Genomic DNA, 14038 nt, shown 5'->3' with positions numbered 1-14038 from the left:
GAGCAGGGCCCTAATTCTATAAAGCCATATCCCAAGACTGAGCCCTGTTCAGGTGAACAGAGCTTTGGTATATTCTTGTATACACAGCTAACCCAGTGGGAGTTGTGCAAGGGCACAGTCGCACAATGACTCAGAAGCATGTGCCTGCACTTGTACAACAGAGCTTCCATTGAAAACATCATTGTGCAACTGTGTTCTTGCACAACTCTGTTGGGAATAGATTTTACATGCAGAGCAACTCCAGTGGAAAGGAAATGCTAGTTTTAGGTTGAACATCATGTTCGCCAGTATCATTTTTCTTACTGGGTAAGAGAGGGCCAGTCAGGTTTCCACTGCATCTTTTTAATTGTTTGGTTTTGGCTCTTGGTTTTTCCCCATCACAACTCCAATATGCATCCTTCCGGTGGGGGGGGGATCAGAAATCTATCTGCCAACTCTTGTCCTTGAATGCAAATGTTCCTGTGTCCTGTTGCTCACAACAGTTATAGTCTAGACTGTGTGGTGTAGACTGCACCATGGCTAGATTACTTTGCTGTTTTACAGAGAGAGGGCCAAGTGGAAGCTGGTGTCATGACTACCACTACATGGTTAAAAGAAGAATCACAGCCTCATGGCTTAGAAAGGGTAAGTTGTCAAGATGTAATTCTCTTTTTGCATGTTACTAAAACCTGTCTTGTGAGGCTAGCAGTTGGAGGATGAATGTAAAAATAAATGATCCCATAAATAAATAGAATAAAATAGCTAGCTTTAAAAAAATAGAAAATAAATAGAAAAAAATAGCTCTAAAAACAATTAACCTTGGCCAACATCCAGTCTAAGTCGCACCAGTGGTACATGAGAAGTAGCAGCACTGTTCATGAGTTCCCAACTTACTCAACCCTAGCACTCGCACAGGTTGGGAGGAGGTTTTCAGTAGCCCCTCCCCCTTCCCTCAGAAGCACCTGTGCCACACAAAAATATGTCCCATTGGGTGTGCTGCTGCTTTTCAAGTAGCACCAGAACTTCCTTAGTCTGGCCCTTGAATCCCGGAATGCTGCATAAAACATTAGAAACTGCTGTGGGAAAGTCCGAGTTGCTCCTTAATAGTCAAGTAATAAGTAGCTGCTCTTACTAGCTCAAAAATTCACATAATTTCCCAGTAGAAGTGTTTTCAAAAATAATATTCTGTATGACATTTTCAAAATCTACTTATCGTACTTTATTTTATTAAGATTTTATGTGGCATTTTAAGGAACTGGTATTTGAAAGATGATTTTTAAATGTCTGGCTTGTTTCATATTTTCTTATGTTTGAATTAATCTAGTATGAGGATCAAGACACTGCAGGCTCCACTGAACCACTGAAAAAGGAAGAGTTTGATTGTATCAGTGACTTTAGTGATGAGGAGCCTGTGAGAAATTCTAAGGTGAAAATGAGACGAAACAGATCCTGCAACACAAAAAATACTGGAGTTCCATCGGGGCAACTTACTTTACTACAATGTGGATTTTCTAAACTGCTAGAAAAGGGAACTAAAATTATTGAGAAGGGCATTGATGCTTCAGATCATGAAAGTGTTGAGGGTAAATCCGTGGAGCAAAGAGCTAAAGGAAGCTCCAAAAGTGGTTGTTTCCCAAAAACCCAGGACCAGTGTAGCAATTCAGCACAAAGCTCAGTGTCACCAGTCAGAACTGCAAAACAAGAGCTGAATAGTAAAATTGCAAATGATGATGATCCTGTTTCACCAGACACTGAAGAAGAAATGGACAATGAAAATGAATACAAAGATCTGTATGTTTCCAGTCAAGTCGAGGTGGTTATGGAGACTGAAGACAGTTCAACTGAAAGTGATGATATTATCTTTCCTTCCCAAGTGCATACTGATCAGGAATCTGTTAAAAGCTATAAAAGTGTAACAATAAATCTTGAGTGTTTAGATGCAGAAAAAAGTACTGCTTTTAAACCTTTGCAAAAATATTTCACTTCTGAGCAGAGTTCTAGAACTGTGTCGCCTTTCAGCAAAATAAAATCATTTGATGACATCCAAAAGTTCACAGCGAGGAAGGAAGCAGGTGACATTAGTGATGAATCAGATGATATTGAGGTGTCTCCGCAGTTCAGATCAGGAAAGCAAAAAGCTGTCAACAAGGTGAAACACAAAATATTCCATAGCAGGGAGATCAGTAATAGTTCCAGAACCTTTCTTCATGGAAGCAATTCAAAGACAGGAGAAAACATAGAAGAGTTCTCATCACCAGAAGATATATCATCAGTTAGGAAGGAGGACCATAAACAAAGACAAAGGTTTCAAAATGACAGAAATAAAATTACTTTTGAGCCCAAATTGCCAAGACATAGTAAGTGGGCTTCCGTTACACTGAGAAAACGAAGTAATTCCACGGAGTACCAGAACTCTTCCAGCACACAAACATTTGCAAGCCAAGGAGAAAAAGTGGGATCACTGGACAGACTTCTCGGTAATTACAAATGTTTCACAAAACATTGTTTCAAGAATAGTAGGAATTATATATAAGAAGACTGCAGTCTAAAATATTGAACTTTTAAATCTATATTTGCATTCTCAAAGACCCTGAGTTCCTGCTTTGTTGACTTAGATGTAGTGGCTGACATCTAGCACAGTTCTCTGGCAACAGAAGGAGGGCTGTGGACCTGCAAGAAGCCTTAGGCCTCCTTGTGCTGAAGACTTCTCTGTGCAGTGGACTGGGCAGGAATGGGGATGGGGAGCGACTTTTGAGTCTCACCCCTCCCTGCATGAGCCCTTTCCACTTGTATAAATATGTTCCTGAGGGCTCACGAATATTTTAATACAAGTGGAAAGGGCTTTTGGAGGGAGGGGAGAGATGTGAAAATTGTTTCCCCTATCTCTGCACCTGGTCTGCTGTGCAAAGAAGCCTTCAGTGCAGGGATGGTGAGGGCTTATTGTAGATTTGCAGCCTTCCTTCTGTTGCTGGAGGGCTGTGCCGAATGTCAGCAAAAATGCATGTTTATTCAATTAAAAGAAAAAACCTTTGCTTGACAGGGATAATTATGGGTGTGGCAGCTCCAAAAGGTAAGTAAATTTGATGGCCCATGATGTCCATGCCATGAGGGCATGAGATGTCCAGTCTGAGATATTGTACTAACGTACAAAATCATAACAATGGAAACGCAATTTGGCTAGGTCCTTCGTGCTAATGGAGAGAGCAGGACCACTTAGGTCCAAAGCCTGCTTTAAGACCCTCAAGAGAGAAATGCATGGAACTCCTCCCACAAATAGGAAGGTATTCTGTTAGTTCTCTAATGCTAACACCACAATAAGTGGGAGGGGCAGTGCCCCTGGGAGCACACAACTCATTCAGTGGTCTTGGAGGAGCTCAACCACTCCTAATAATTGTCTACATCTTTGTGTAAAACCATGCCTATGTATTGTAATGTATTTTGTAATATCTGAAGTATAGTGTGGATGTTTCTTTTGCTAGGTGTACATAGATTGGGCACCTGCTTTCAGAACTGTAGTATTGGGTTAGCAGTGTGTTCATTACTATTTATTCATTCATTCATTCATTCATTCATTCATTCATTCATACCACCCTTCCAAAAGGCTCAGAGCGGTTTACATTATTAACAGTATAGCCATATGCCTAGTTGACTCTGCTGATCCCTCACTGACTTAGATGAATAACTAAGAGGGTTTAAGGACTGATGCTGGAAAAAATGCACTGGCATTATAGAAAATAGTTTTTTCTGTAATGCTGCAACTATGAACATTTGCAGCAAGGCAGGTTTAGAAAGAAATTCCTTATAGACAAAACCGCAGTGGATTATTTTGTCAAACAATTTTAAATACCTGTTTTTGAAACAAAAACAAACATTGTTTAAGACAAAGCCATGACTGTCTCATAAAATCTTATTTCAGCAATTCAAGCTTTCTTTGAAATTGCCATTAGAGCTTAGCATAAGTGGAAATTTTAAGACAGGTTTACTGCCTGTCTGTGTTACAGTCTAAACTAAGTTTTGTTTCAGTTTCTTACTAATTCCATTGTAATTCCATTCTTACTAATTCCATTGTAAGCTGTCCATTTAGAATATCTCTGCCATCTATTTGGAATGCCTACTTTAATTGTATATGAAATTCTGATTGTATGTTTTTGGTATTTATGGACTGTGGAAAAACAAATGTTAGCATCTCATTGAAACTGACTTTGGGATCATTTTAATAATGCTGGCACTTTCAAATAAAGTTTTCCTTTTCTTGTTTAAGAAAATAGTAAATAGTCATCTCCCGCAAAATGGAGAAAACTTTGTTTGCACATTCAAAACTGACATACTTGGATGAATAAATAGTCATCAAAATAAAAAGTCATCAAAAGTGGAGAACAGCGTGGTGTAGTGGCTAGAGTGCTGGACTAGGACTGGGGAGACCCGAGTTCAAATCCTCATTCAGCCATGAAAACTATCTGGGTGACTCTGGGCCAGTCACTTCTCTCTCAGCCTAACCTACTTCACAGGGTTGTTGTGAGGAGAACCTCAAGTATGTAGTACACCGCTCTGGGCTCCTTGGAGGAAGAGCAGGATATAAAATGCAAAAAAAAACCCCAAAACTGGGAATGTAAAACTTTAATTTCCTTTGAAACCTTGTCTGTCACTCAGTAATGTCTACCATGTTAAAGTTGTGAACCCCTCATTTCTCTTCCATTCCTAGATGGTGTTGCAGAAGTGTCATATGTTCATTCGAACCAAAATGTGGTTGGTTCCAGCAAGGCTGAAAATCAGATGAGTCGGTGGGCAGTGCGAGATGTTTTTGAACTGCAGCAGTTTTCTCAGCTTCCTGCAAATGTAGCAGTATGCAGTGCCAAGGTAAAGAGAAGAATTTGGGAAATGTTTTCTATTGTTGTTGTTTTTTAACCTCAGTGTTTTCCTTGTTTTTAAACTTCGCTTTCCAGTATGGCCACCATGAGTGATCAAAGGCCTTGTTTCTTGGAGGAGGTGCCTCTAACAGAGTTCTAACAAAGCCAATGTTTCTGTTTCAAGGGAGTTTGGTGTTAGGCAGATAATTACCTTTTGAAGAATAATGTGTATCTGTCAGAAGCCAGGGATGTGACGTACAGTGATACATTCTATGTGTTTGCTTGTGATATCTTTCAGAAAACTGAAGAACAAAATATTCAAAAGGAATAGATAATGTGCATACATTATTAGTATTTTTCTTTTGATAAGACATAATAGAACAAGCAGCTTTTCTCCAATGAATGGGCTCATTAATTTAAATTAGTGAATGAACATACTTCTCTCTCTCAGCTCTTACTTTAGAATTGCCAAGACAATGTTATAGTGATTGTACCACACCTGGCAGAATTTTTCTTCCTATCCAACTCCTGAAACTCCTCAGAATCTTCCTTCTGGGATTAGTCAGTTTTCCAGTCCTTGGCTTAGTCCTTTTACTTCCTCCATAGGCTTGTTAGAGTTTTAATTTTAGCAAAACTGAAAACTATCATTCTAACAGAAAATGGACTCTAAGCCTTTTTATTGACAGCTTTGTTCGCTGAGCAACTGGAATGTTCATGGGCATTCTGTACCACCACACCAGCTCAGCCAATATCCTTTATGCTTCTCTGCCGTAAGCACAGTGTAATAAAGACTAGAGAACCAACAACTGATATAAAGAAATTGAGAAAGTGAAGCTTTTCCTTGAAGGTAGATAAGGTAATGACAACAGTTTCACCTGCTTCATTCCTTTATGTCAGGAGTTTTCAACCTTTTTAAACAAGTGTACCTCTTCTGTCTCAAAGTTTCAGTTAAGGTGCCCCATACATATAAAATATCAATCAATTAATCAGTTTATTCAATCAGTCAGTTCATTTGTTTATATAAAGTGTGTGTGTGTACTGAGATAGATAGATAGATAGATAGATAGATAGATAGATAGATAGATGAGCCCATTCATTGGAGGAAAGCTGCTCATTCTGTTATGTCTTATCAGAAGAAAAATACTAATAATGTATGCACATTATCTATTATTTCTGTAACTTTCTTTGTTTGCCAGCGGCTCTAGCATGTGAGCCTACAACCCATGTTCACTATGTTAGATCAGAAGGTATTGAGAGCAAGGGTGGGAGCAACCAGGATATGGCACAATGTTTTGTAGGAATTGTACCTAGACAAAGGGTGGAGGTGCATTTCCATATAGGGGGGATAGGCTATGCCTGATACTCTGATCTGTATTAGGTATTTACTTGAAGATAAATCTGAACAGGAAATGAAACCTCGGTACTGGTGCGGGTGGTGGTGGAATTGCCTGCTGATTTCATTTACTGCCTTTACCACATACTTTGACAAAGCCATTAATCTTTCTGCAGTCTTTAATTGTTGTATCTTCAGTATAGGGCTAATTTCCCCATGCACTGTTTATTGTTGATGATTCATCTAACTTTCAAAAATGAGCTACACTTTCTCCTTGCTTTCCTATTCTTCCTGCTTCTCAACTTCTGTAATAAACAAAGAATACTAGCTGACATACAATGCAGTGGTCTGTCAGCTGAGTGATGTTGCATGCATGCATGCAAGTTGTGCCATTTTGCACAAATGTTACACAAGAACAAGTCCATTATTTCTAATGGGCTTACTCTCATGTAACATTTGCACAACTTATATGCAGCATTACTGGGCTGACATACCATTGTTGTATTTCCTGGTCAATGACAGAAATAAAATCTACCTACTTACCTACCATTGTTGTACAGTATTTATTTATTTTTATTTAACATATCTATATACCACCCAAAACCTATGTCTCTGGGCGGTTTACAATAAAACAGTACAAATTAAAACAAAATTAAAATGTTAAAACATTAAAATAATTTAAAATTTAACACAGTGTTAAAAACTGTAAGTCTGTTTAAAAGCCTGGGTGAACAAATGTGTCTTAACTGCCTTCTTAAAAGGTGTCAGAGATGGGGAGGCTCTTATCTCAGCACAGAGCGCATTCCAAAGCCTCAGAGCAGCAATGGAGAAGGCCCATCCCTGAGTAGCCACCAGACCAGCCAGTGGCAAATGCAGACCAGATTATCTCAATGGGCGGTGAGAATCATGACAAAGAAGACATTCTCTTAAATACCCAGGGCCTAAGCTGTTTAGGGCTTTAAAGGTTATACAAGGTTAACCAGCACCTTATATTTTACCCAGAAACGTATCAGTAGCCAATGTAGTTCTTTTAGTATAGGAGTAATATGGTCTCTCCGAGATGACCTGGAGACCAACCTGCCTCTACATTCTGTACCAAATGCAGTTTCCAGACTACATACAAAGGCAGCCCCATGTAGAGTATATTGCAGTAGTCAAGATTGGAAGTTACCAGCATATCTACCTCTGTTCTGAGGTTCTGATCTCAAGAAACAGACACAGCTGACAGAAAACACCTCTGGCAACCACCTCAACCTCAGACACCAGGGATAGGTTTGGATCCAGAAGCACTCCCAAATTGCATCCTGTTTTTTGGGGCAAGTGTGACCCCATCCAGAACCAGCTGATCAAAATCATCTCCCAAGTTCTAACCCAACACAATAAGTACCTCTGTCTTATCTGAATTCAGTTTTGGTTTGTTATCCCTCACCCAGCCCATCACTGCCTACAGTATGGCTACAGTATGTCAGCCATTGCGGAGAACTGTCTCATATATACTGCCTTTAAACCATTATCTAAAATGAAGTTTTAGTGTCAAGAGACAGCCTTTCTTTTTCTTTCTTTTTAAAAAGAAGTCAATTTCTTGTTTTAGTTTATCCTTTGTAACTTGAAATGCCACTATTAAAAAGAGAATATATTTTTATGACTACTCTTGTGGTATTCCCAATTTCTGTGCACAACCATTTCTATAACATTGTAGTTATATTGCCACTGATTCTAACTCTTTTCAGGATTCATGGGATTAAAAGAAATAATTGAGCATTTATATGACAATTTTAAAATCACCAATGCTCAGGGGTTACAGCTTGTTGTCCAAAAATTACAAGATGGCCAGAAAGAGGAAGATTCCTATGTCTAGAGATCCTGTTTATTCGTTTGATTACATTTCTATCTCACCCCACCCCCTTTTTTTTAAATATATCATGGAACTCAAGGCAGTATACAAGGAACTTCCAAGTGGCCACTCACCTAGGCACTGATCAAACAGAGACCTGTTTAACTTCAAGAAGGTGGTTGTATCGTCTGCCCTCAGATCATGTTCTGGGACCATGCCTGTTCTTCGTTTTCCTCCCAGCTCCCCTGGCGTTGCAGAGAGTGCTTATTTGAAAGGAGTCAGGGATCAAGCCTAACTGGAAAATGGTTTCTGACTTTCGATTCCTTTCTTCTGTGAGTGGCTGCTAATTGCCAAATGGAAGAAACAGCAGTATACATGGGAACAGAAATCTTCTTCAGCTTCCCAGGTTTAAGAGAGGGAGAGGGGAAGGGGCAAGCTTGACCTGCCCCTATAGAAGCACAAGACTATCCCTTCCTGATTCTTTGCCTTGTCTGAAGGTCCTTCAGGCTGGGCTAAGTGGCTTAATCTCCTAGGAGAAATGCAGTCCTCTATCACATACATGCCCAGAAGCCTCCAGAAGGCCTAGGTTGGTGAAATGGTAGGAGATGTGGAGCAGCCACTGTGCTTCTTCCCATCCTTATGATCATAGCCACAGGGCGATTTCTTGTTCCCTAGTCAGAGGGGTGGTCTCTGCCAGCTGAGTGAGAAACAGTGGCTTGTGTGATGCTTTTGGATCAAGCAGCCTACTGCCTGGGGAACTGGTATTAGTTTGCACAAAGGCAGCATCCAGGGTGCTGGTTGATACTTGACTGGCAGCCCCCGCCCCCGCCCCTCTGAAAGACCACCCCAGAGGACTTTGCGATGATGCAGGGACTTCTGGTGTAATCTCCCATTTGAGGATGGGAGGGAAATCTGGAGAGAGAAATATTATGAGGTGCACAATGCAGTTTATTAAACCGATAGCAATCTCAGACCTTTCACAGGAGCCAAGAGCCACCTTTCTTTTTCTAGCCATCTCTGCTCTGAAGTATACATAGTCAGATTTGAGCTGAATAGAAGAAACAAAGATCTGAATGAACAGTGACCACTGCCCATATTAGGCTGGAGATACAGTATCTCGTAATTCTTAACTTGTTTCAGCTTGTGTGCATAAGACTGGAGATTGTTCTTTATGACAGGAAACCCAGCTGCTATTTGTTTGCATCTGCTGGTCTATTTTTATGTGTGCCCATTTAAAATGGGCATTGCTTTGCATAAAGGCATGTCTAAATTTTTAAAAAAGCATTTAGGAGGGGGAAAATTCCAAATCAATACAGCTGATCTGGTTTAAAAGCCGAATAAGTGGGAACAGACAGACTGTACCATGGGAGAGAAATAACACTAGTGTTCATCTCTCTAACTGAAGTGTGTCAACTAAATATGTTCACTAAATATTTGCTAAGCTTGTGCTACCTCTTTGCTTACATTACAGCTGTGTTGACTAAAGCTTAACAGTGGGTGTTTGAGATCTATTTCTTCTAATGTTCTTTTGCTTTTAAGGTAGCCTGCATCCTCCCCCTCCCCCTTTAAAGTTTAAAAAAAACTTTAACATAAAAGTAATTTGAGCCTTCTGAAGCCAAGCGAAACATCCTCTTCTACTGTTTCCAATCTATTTTGAATTGGACGTCTGGATTCCTTAATTAATTCCTTAATTAATTTCTCTGTTAATTGGCAAAAACAGCTTCTGCAAAACAGCCTGAATGTGAATTGAAAATTACAGGAGTCTGGAATGGTCTTGTTTTTCTCCTTTTTGAAGCTGATATTTATTAGTGAATACTGTGTATAAAGGGATCCCCTTGAAACACACACAAACAAAACGGAGAAACCTTGGTAGTGAAAAGGAAAAATTACTTCACTCAATCATTATATGAGCAAGGACAGGATATATTTAAAGGTGTTCAAAGAAATTATATTCTGCTTGGGAGTTAATTTGCTGTTTTAATATGTGGAAATATATTGGTCACAAAACTTTTCTATACCTCCAGGTTATGTGGAGCCTCTTTTTTAGTCAACTGCTTGTTTTCAACTTAAGTTTACTTAAAGTTTTACTGAAAAGAAATGTACAAAGACAGCCATTGAATTGAGGATTAATCACTATGGCAACTGAAATGTGGTGACTGAAAAGGGGGAGGATGTATTCTCCCTTCAGCTTCCTGCCAGCTGTCATATTCAACCTTTGCGGCATGAATCCAGTCCAACATATAGACTGTGACCAACTCTAAGAAACTATATCTGTATTTTTATAAATTGGTACAAGTATCACACCATAAAAGAAGACTTAATCCCCTGAATTGGATGACAGACACTTGGCTCTCTTGACAGTGTTTGACAGAGAAATAACAGGATGCTTTGTAGTAAAACCTGGATTAATGGTAAACCCCTCTTTATATTATTGCAGTGTGGTGTAAATGAGAGAACTAAGCATTCTGTCAGCCTAGGAAGAAACGTGCTCTTTCTATGCCCAGTGAAGGTTTAAGTGCTCAGTGAAATACTGTAAATACAAAAGTAGCATTATTAGGAACTACTCTTTGTAGCATTTGTATTCGTATTACATAGGTATTTTATAGGTCACGTAAACAAAAGGATTTCTATCAGCTACAGTGGATTTGATTGCAGAACATTTGTAGGGTCTTAGGATTCAGTGAGAAGAGCTATATTGTTTGCAATTAAATTGGAGGAAGAGACTGAATATAACTTTCCAATTTATCTTGTTAGCCCCTGACAGTGAAATGCTTTTTTTTTTTTAAAAAAGATGACAATTTCCCCATATTATTGGACTGCCAATTTGCTTTGGATTTTCTGTTTCATCATAGTGAGGAATGTGCCAGTGAGTTTAAAATGTTCAGTAAATGATACTTGTTGTAAAATTGTTTGTCATTGGTTCAGGTCTGGCAGCTAAATTTGGTGATATATGCTTTGGATATTCTGGCTTTTAGTGCTAAGCAATTGCTAACAGGATTTGTATTTGGAGATGAAGCCTTTTCTGGACAGTAGTGATGATGCATGATTGTGGTGCAAACATGTAAAGAATGACATAAATGAGTACAACTTGATTCCTAAGTCTGAGAAGGGAAGAGAACCAATTTACTTTTTGGGTTCAGGTTCCTGATCTCTTGGCTTGCTGCAAAGAAGTTAGTGGGAAGCAGAAACTGATACATAACAGAGAAAGATTTGTTGCCTGTTGGCTTATTACTAGCACTCTCCTATACTATACAAGGAATCAGAATTTCATATGATCTCTGTATAGAGCTAGAAGAAACAATGGCTTAGGCAGAGGGATTTATTTATTTTATTTATTTTTACAATTATATCCCACTCTTCCTCCAAGGAGTCCAGAGCGGTATACATTGTTATGTTTAGCCTCACAACAACCCTGTGAGGTAGGCTAGACTGAGAGATACATGACTGGCCAAGAGTCACCCAGTGAGTTTCATGGCTGAATAGGGATTTGAACTCGGGTCTTCCCGGTCCTAGTCCAACACTCTAACCACTACACCATGCTGGGATGGAATGGTTTGTAGTACTTTGGTTCTCTGAGCATTTCTGAACATTCAACAGTCAGCTGCAGCCTTGTGATGCTGGTAAAGATGTTGGGTCATTGATCAGTGGTGACAGCCAATTAGTAGAATCCAGCCTCCTCACTACCCACTAGCAGCCTGTCAAAAAATATTGGCTGTCTGGTACAAATATGTGCATTTCATTCCTACTGCTTCTTTGCTCCTTAAGATTGTCAGGTCATAGAATGAAAGACATGATTTTGTCGTGCAATTGTGGGGTGGTAAAATACACTATGTAATATTTTCTTAACAGCAGAAGCATCAGCAAATTTACCAGCCTTTCCAGAATGGCAGTCAGGCACTTCACTAAAATCTTTGTCTTTGGGTTTTCAGTAGGAACTTTCACCCAATTTAGAGACTCTTAATTTGGTTAATTGTATGAGTTTTAATCTATTAATTGGTGGGTAGAGGAATCCTCTGGTGCAGTTAGGCTGATGTCACCACTATGTCAGTGTAATGTAGTCAGGATCCTATACCCATTGAGTGTAGGATAGGAGGGGAAAGCACCCCAGAAATATAGGAGAAAGAAAGCAACTCTGCCAGCCACTCCTCCAGTGTCCATGGTAATACCACTTGCATTCACCAGTCAACAGGACATGCTGAAAGCACCCCCATGTAGACCCAAGTTTGCCAGTCAACTCACACTGACATGGAGATGCCCCCATGACATCACCACGCTGATGTGGAGATGCCCTGTGACATCACCCTGTCATACACACACAGGCCATCAGACACAAGAACTCAGCAGCACCCTCCATTTTATGAGCCCCTGTGGTGCAGGCAGCAGGAAGGCAGAAACAGTGCTGCTAGTAAGCCCAGTGCACTTGGGTTCAAATCCTCTTCTACCACTGACATATATACACACACACTCCTAATAACTACCTTTTCCGACTGGGTAACACACAGGGAAGGAAGGTAGTTCTCTTGGGATACTTGGTTCCCTTTGGAGGGGGGAGGCATATGCAACACACACAGAACCCTCCCTGGGGAAGCAATATTTGTCAGCAGGAAAGGATCCTTTTGACAATAGAGGAGCTGGAAAAAACAACACGTGTTAGGCAAAAGAAGATGCTGCTAGCTCACTGGACAGAGAACCAGGATGGAAACTAGGTCAGCCAGTTTTGAGACCTGCCAGCTAGAATAGTAAAATTAAGTCTAAATTCTCTTTTTGCATGGTTGGCCAAAAGTATCCATGTCAAAAGCAAAAGAGGAGGAGCAGGTAAGTCTTGAACCCCATGCTGCTCATACAGCAGAGCAGCTCTCGAATCACCCAGGCACGGTAGGGGACACCCTGGGCACCTCTCAACCGTCTGCCCCCCAGACATATTAGGAACGCAGAGTCTTCATATAAAGGCACAGCCCTGTAGAACAGGATTGGTCTTATGTAGAAGAGACTGCAGCCTCAAACCCTCAATGTGATGATCAACCCACTGGAAAAAGCTGGGGGGTGGGATCCTCTTAGGCAACCTGACACTTGCAGTGGCTGGCCAATCAGAGAGTGCACTGCATTGGCCTGTTCACCTGACCTTCAAACAACCAGATGGGAGGCCTGGGATGTGTCAGCCTCCTATCTAGCCAGACCTGCACCTCCATGTTGATTTGCTTAATTGCATGGGCTACCAGCAGCCCTTATGATCCATCCATTCCCTTCCTCCACCAACTGCCTCATTCATCATGGCAGCACTGACCTGACTGCTCGTGAGCCCAGAAGAGCTGGACTTAATGAGATCAGAGAGGCAGAAGGTGCACACCTGAGCTTTGGTAGCAGAAAAGTCCATATCCCCCCGCCCCCTTAGAGTCCCATCCTGAGACCAGCTGATGTAAGAAAGAACATGAGTGTGGGAAAGGGATGCCTATCTGCTAACCTCTAGTAATGCAGTGCACATAATGGCACAGTGAAAGTCACAGTTAATCGGGGCACCTTTTGATTTGATCAAAAGGTTTTTAATCATAGCAGTTAATTTACTAGACATGAAAACTCTTTCTCAGTTTAATATGCATTAAATGCATGCACACGCACATGCACACACGAAAAAATTGTGCAACACCTCTTGTCTAGATAAATATTTTCATGTTTGGTAACAGTACACGCTTTTAATGTTGAATTGATTGAAATAAATGAATGTTGTCCAGTGAAAAAATATGAATAGTATAAGCTTGAGATTGAAAATAACCTGTATTTTAAATGAGGCCCACTACACCTCCCACAGTTGCATTGGGCTCTCATAGTCATCCTTTTGTTTGTTTAAATATTTATACTCTACATTTTTGTGGGAAATGTTCAAGATGTCTTACAATGACAGAATTTAAAACACCAGTGAATAGATAACAACACAAAATAAACAAACAAAAACAACCAGCAGCAGAACATAATTCCATAGTCCACATTAAATGAACCCAAAAGCTTTCTTAAAAACCCAAGTCTTGGCTGCATGTGGAAAAGCAATAG

The 14038-nt window shown here is 40.2% G+C and overlaps 1 protein-coding gene across 4 annotated transcripts in view; it reads left to right on the top strand.

Moving 5' to 3' along the window:
- Positions 1-14038, top strand: part of ERCC6L2 (ERCC excision repair 6 like 2) — a 102049-nt gene that overhangs the window by 72288 nt on the left and 15723 nt on the right. For 3 of the 4 annotated variants that reach the window (XR_008316287.1, XM_053296696.1, XM_053296698.1), the window contains exons 16-18: positions 544-624; positions 1304-2456; positions 4682-4836. Coding sequence is in view for 3 of the 4 variants with exons in the window: in XM_053296696.1 (XP_053152671.1) it covers positions 544-624; positions 1304-2456; positions 4682-4836 (1389 nt within the window). In the remaining variant the exon portion in view is untranslated. The remainder of the gene's footprint in view (positions 1-543; positions 625-1303; positions 2457-4681; positions 4837-14038) is intronic. The other variant, XM_053296697.1, reaches the window with a different exon arrangement.

The sequence above is a fragment of the Hemicordylus capensis genome, chromosome 2 (assembly GCF_027244095.1).
Source record: "Hemicordylus capensis ecotype Gifberg chromosome 2, rHemCap1.1.pri, whole genome shotgun sequence".
Taxonomy (NCBI): Eukaryota; Metazoa; Chordata; class Lepidosauria; order Squamata; family Cordylidae; genus Hemicordylus; species Hemicordylus capensis.
This window is presented reverse-complemented; position numbering and strand designations above follow the sequence as displayed.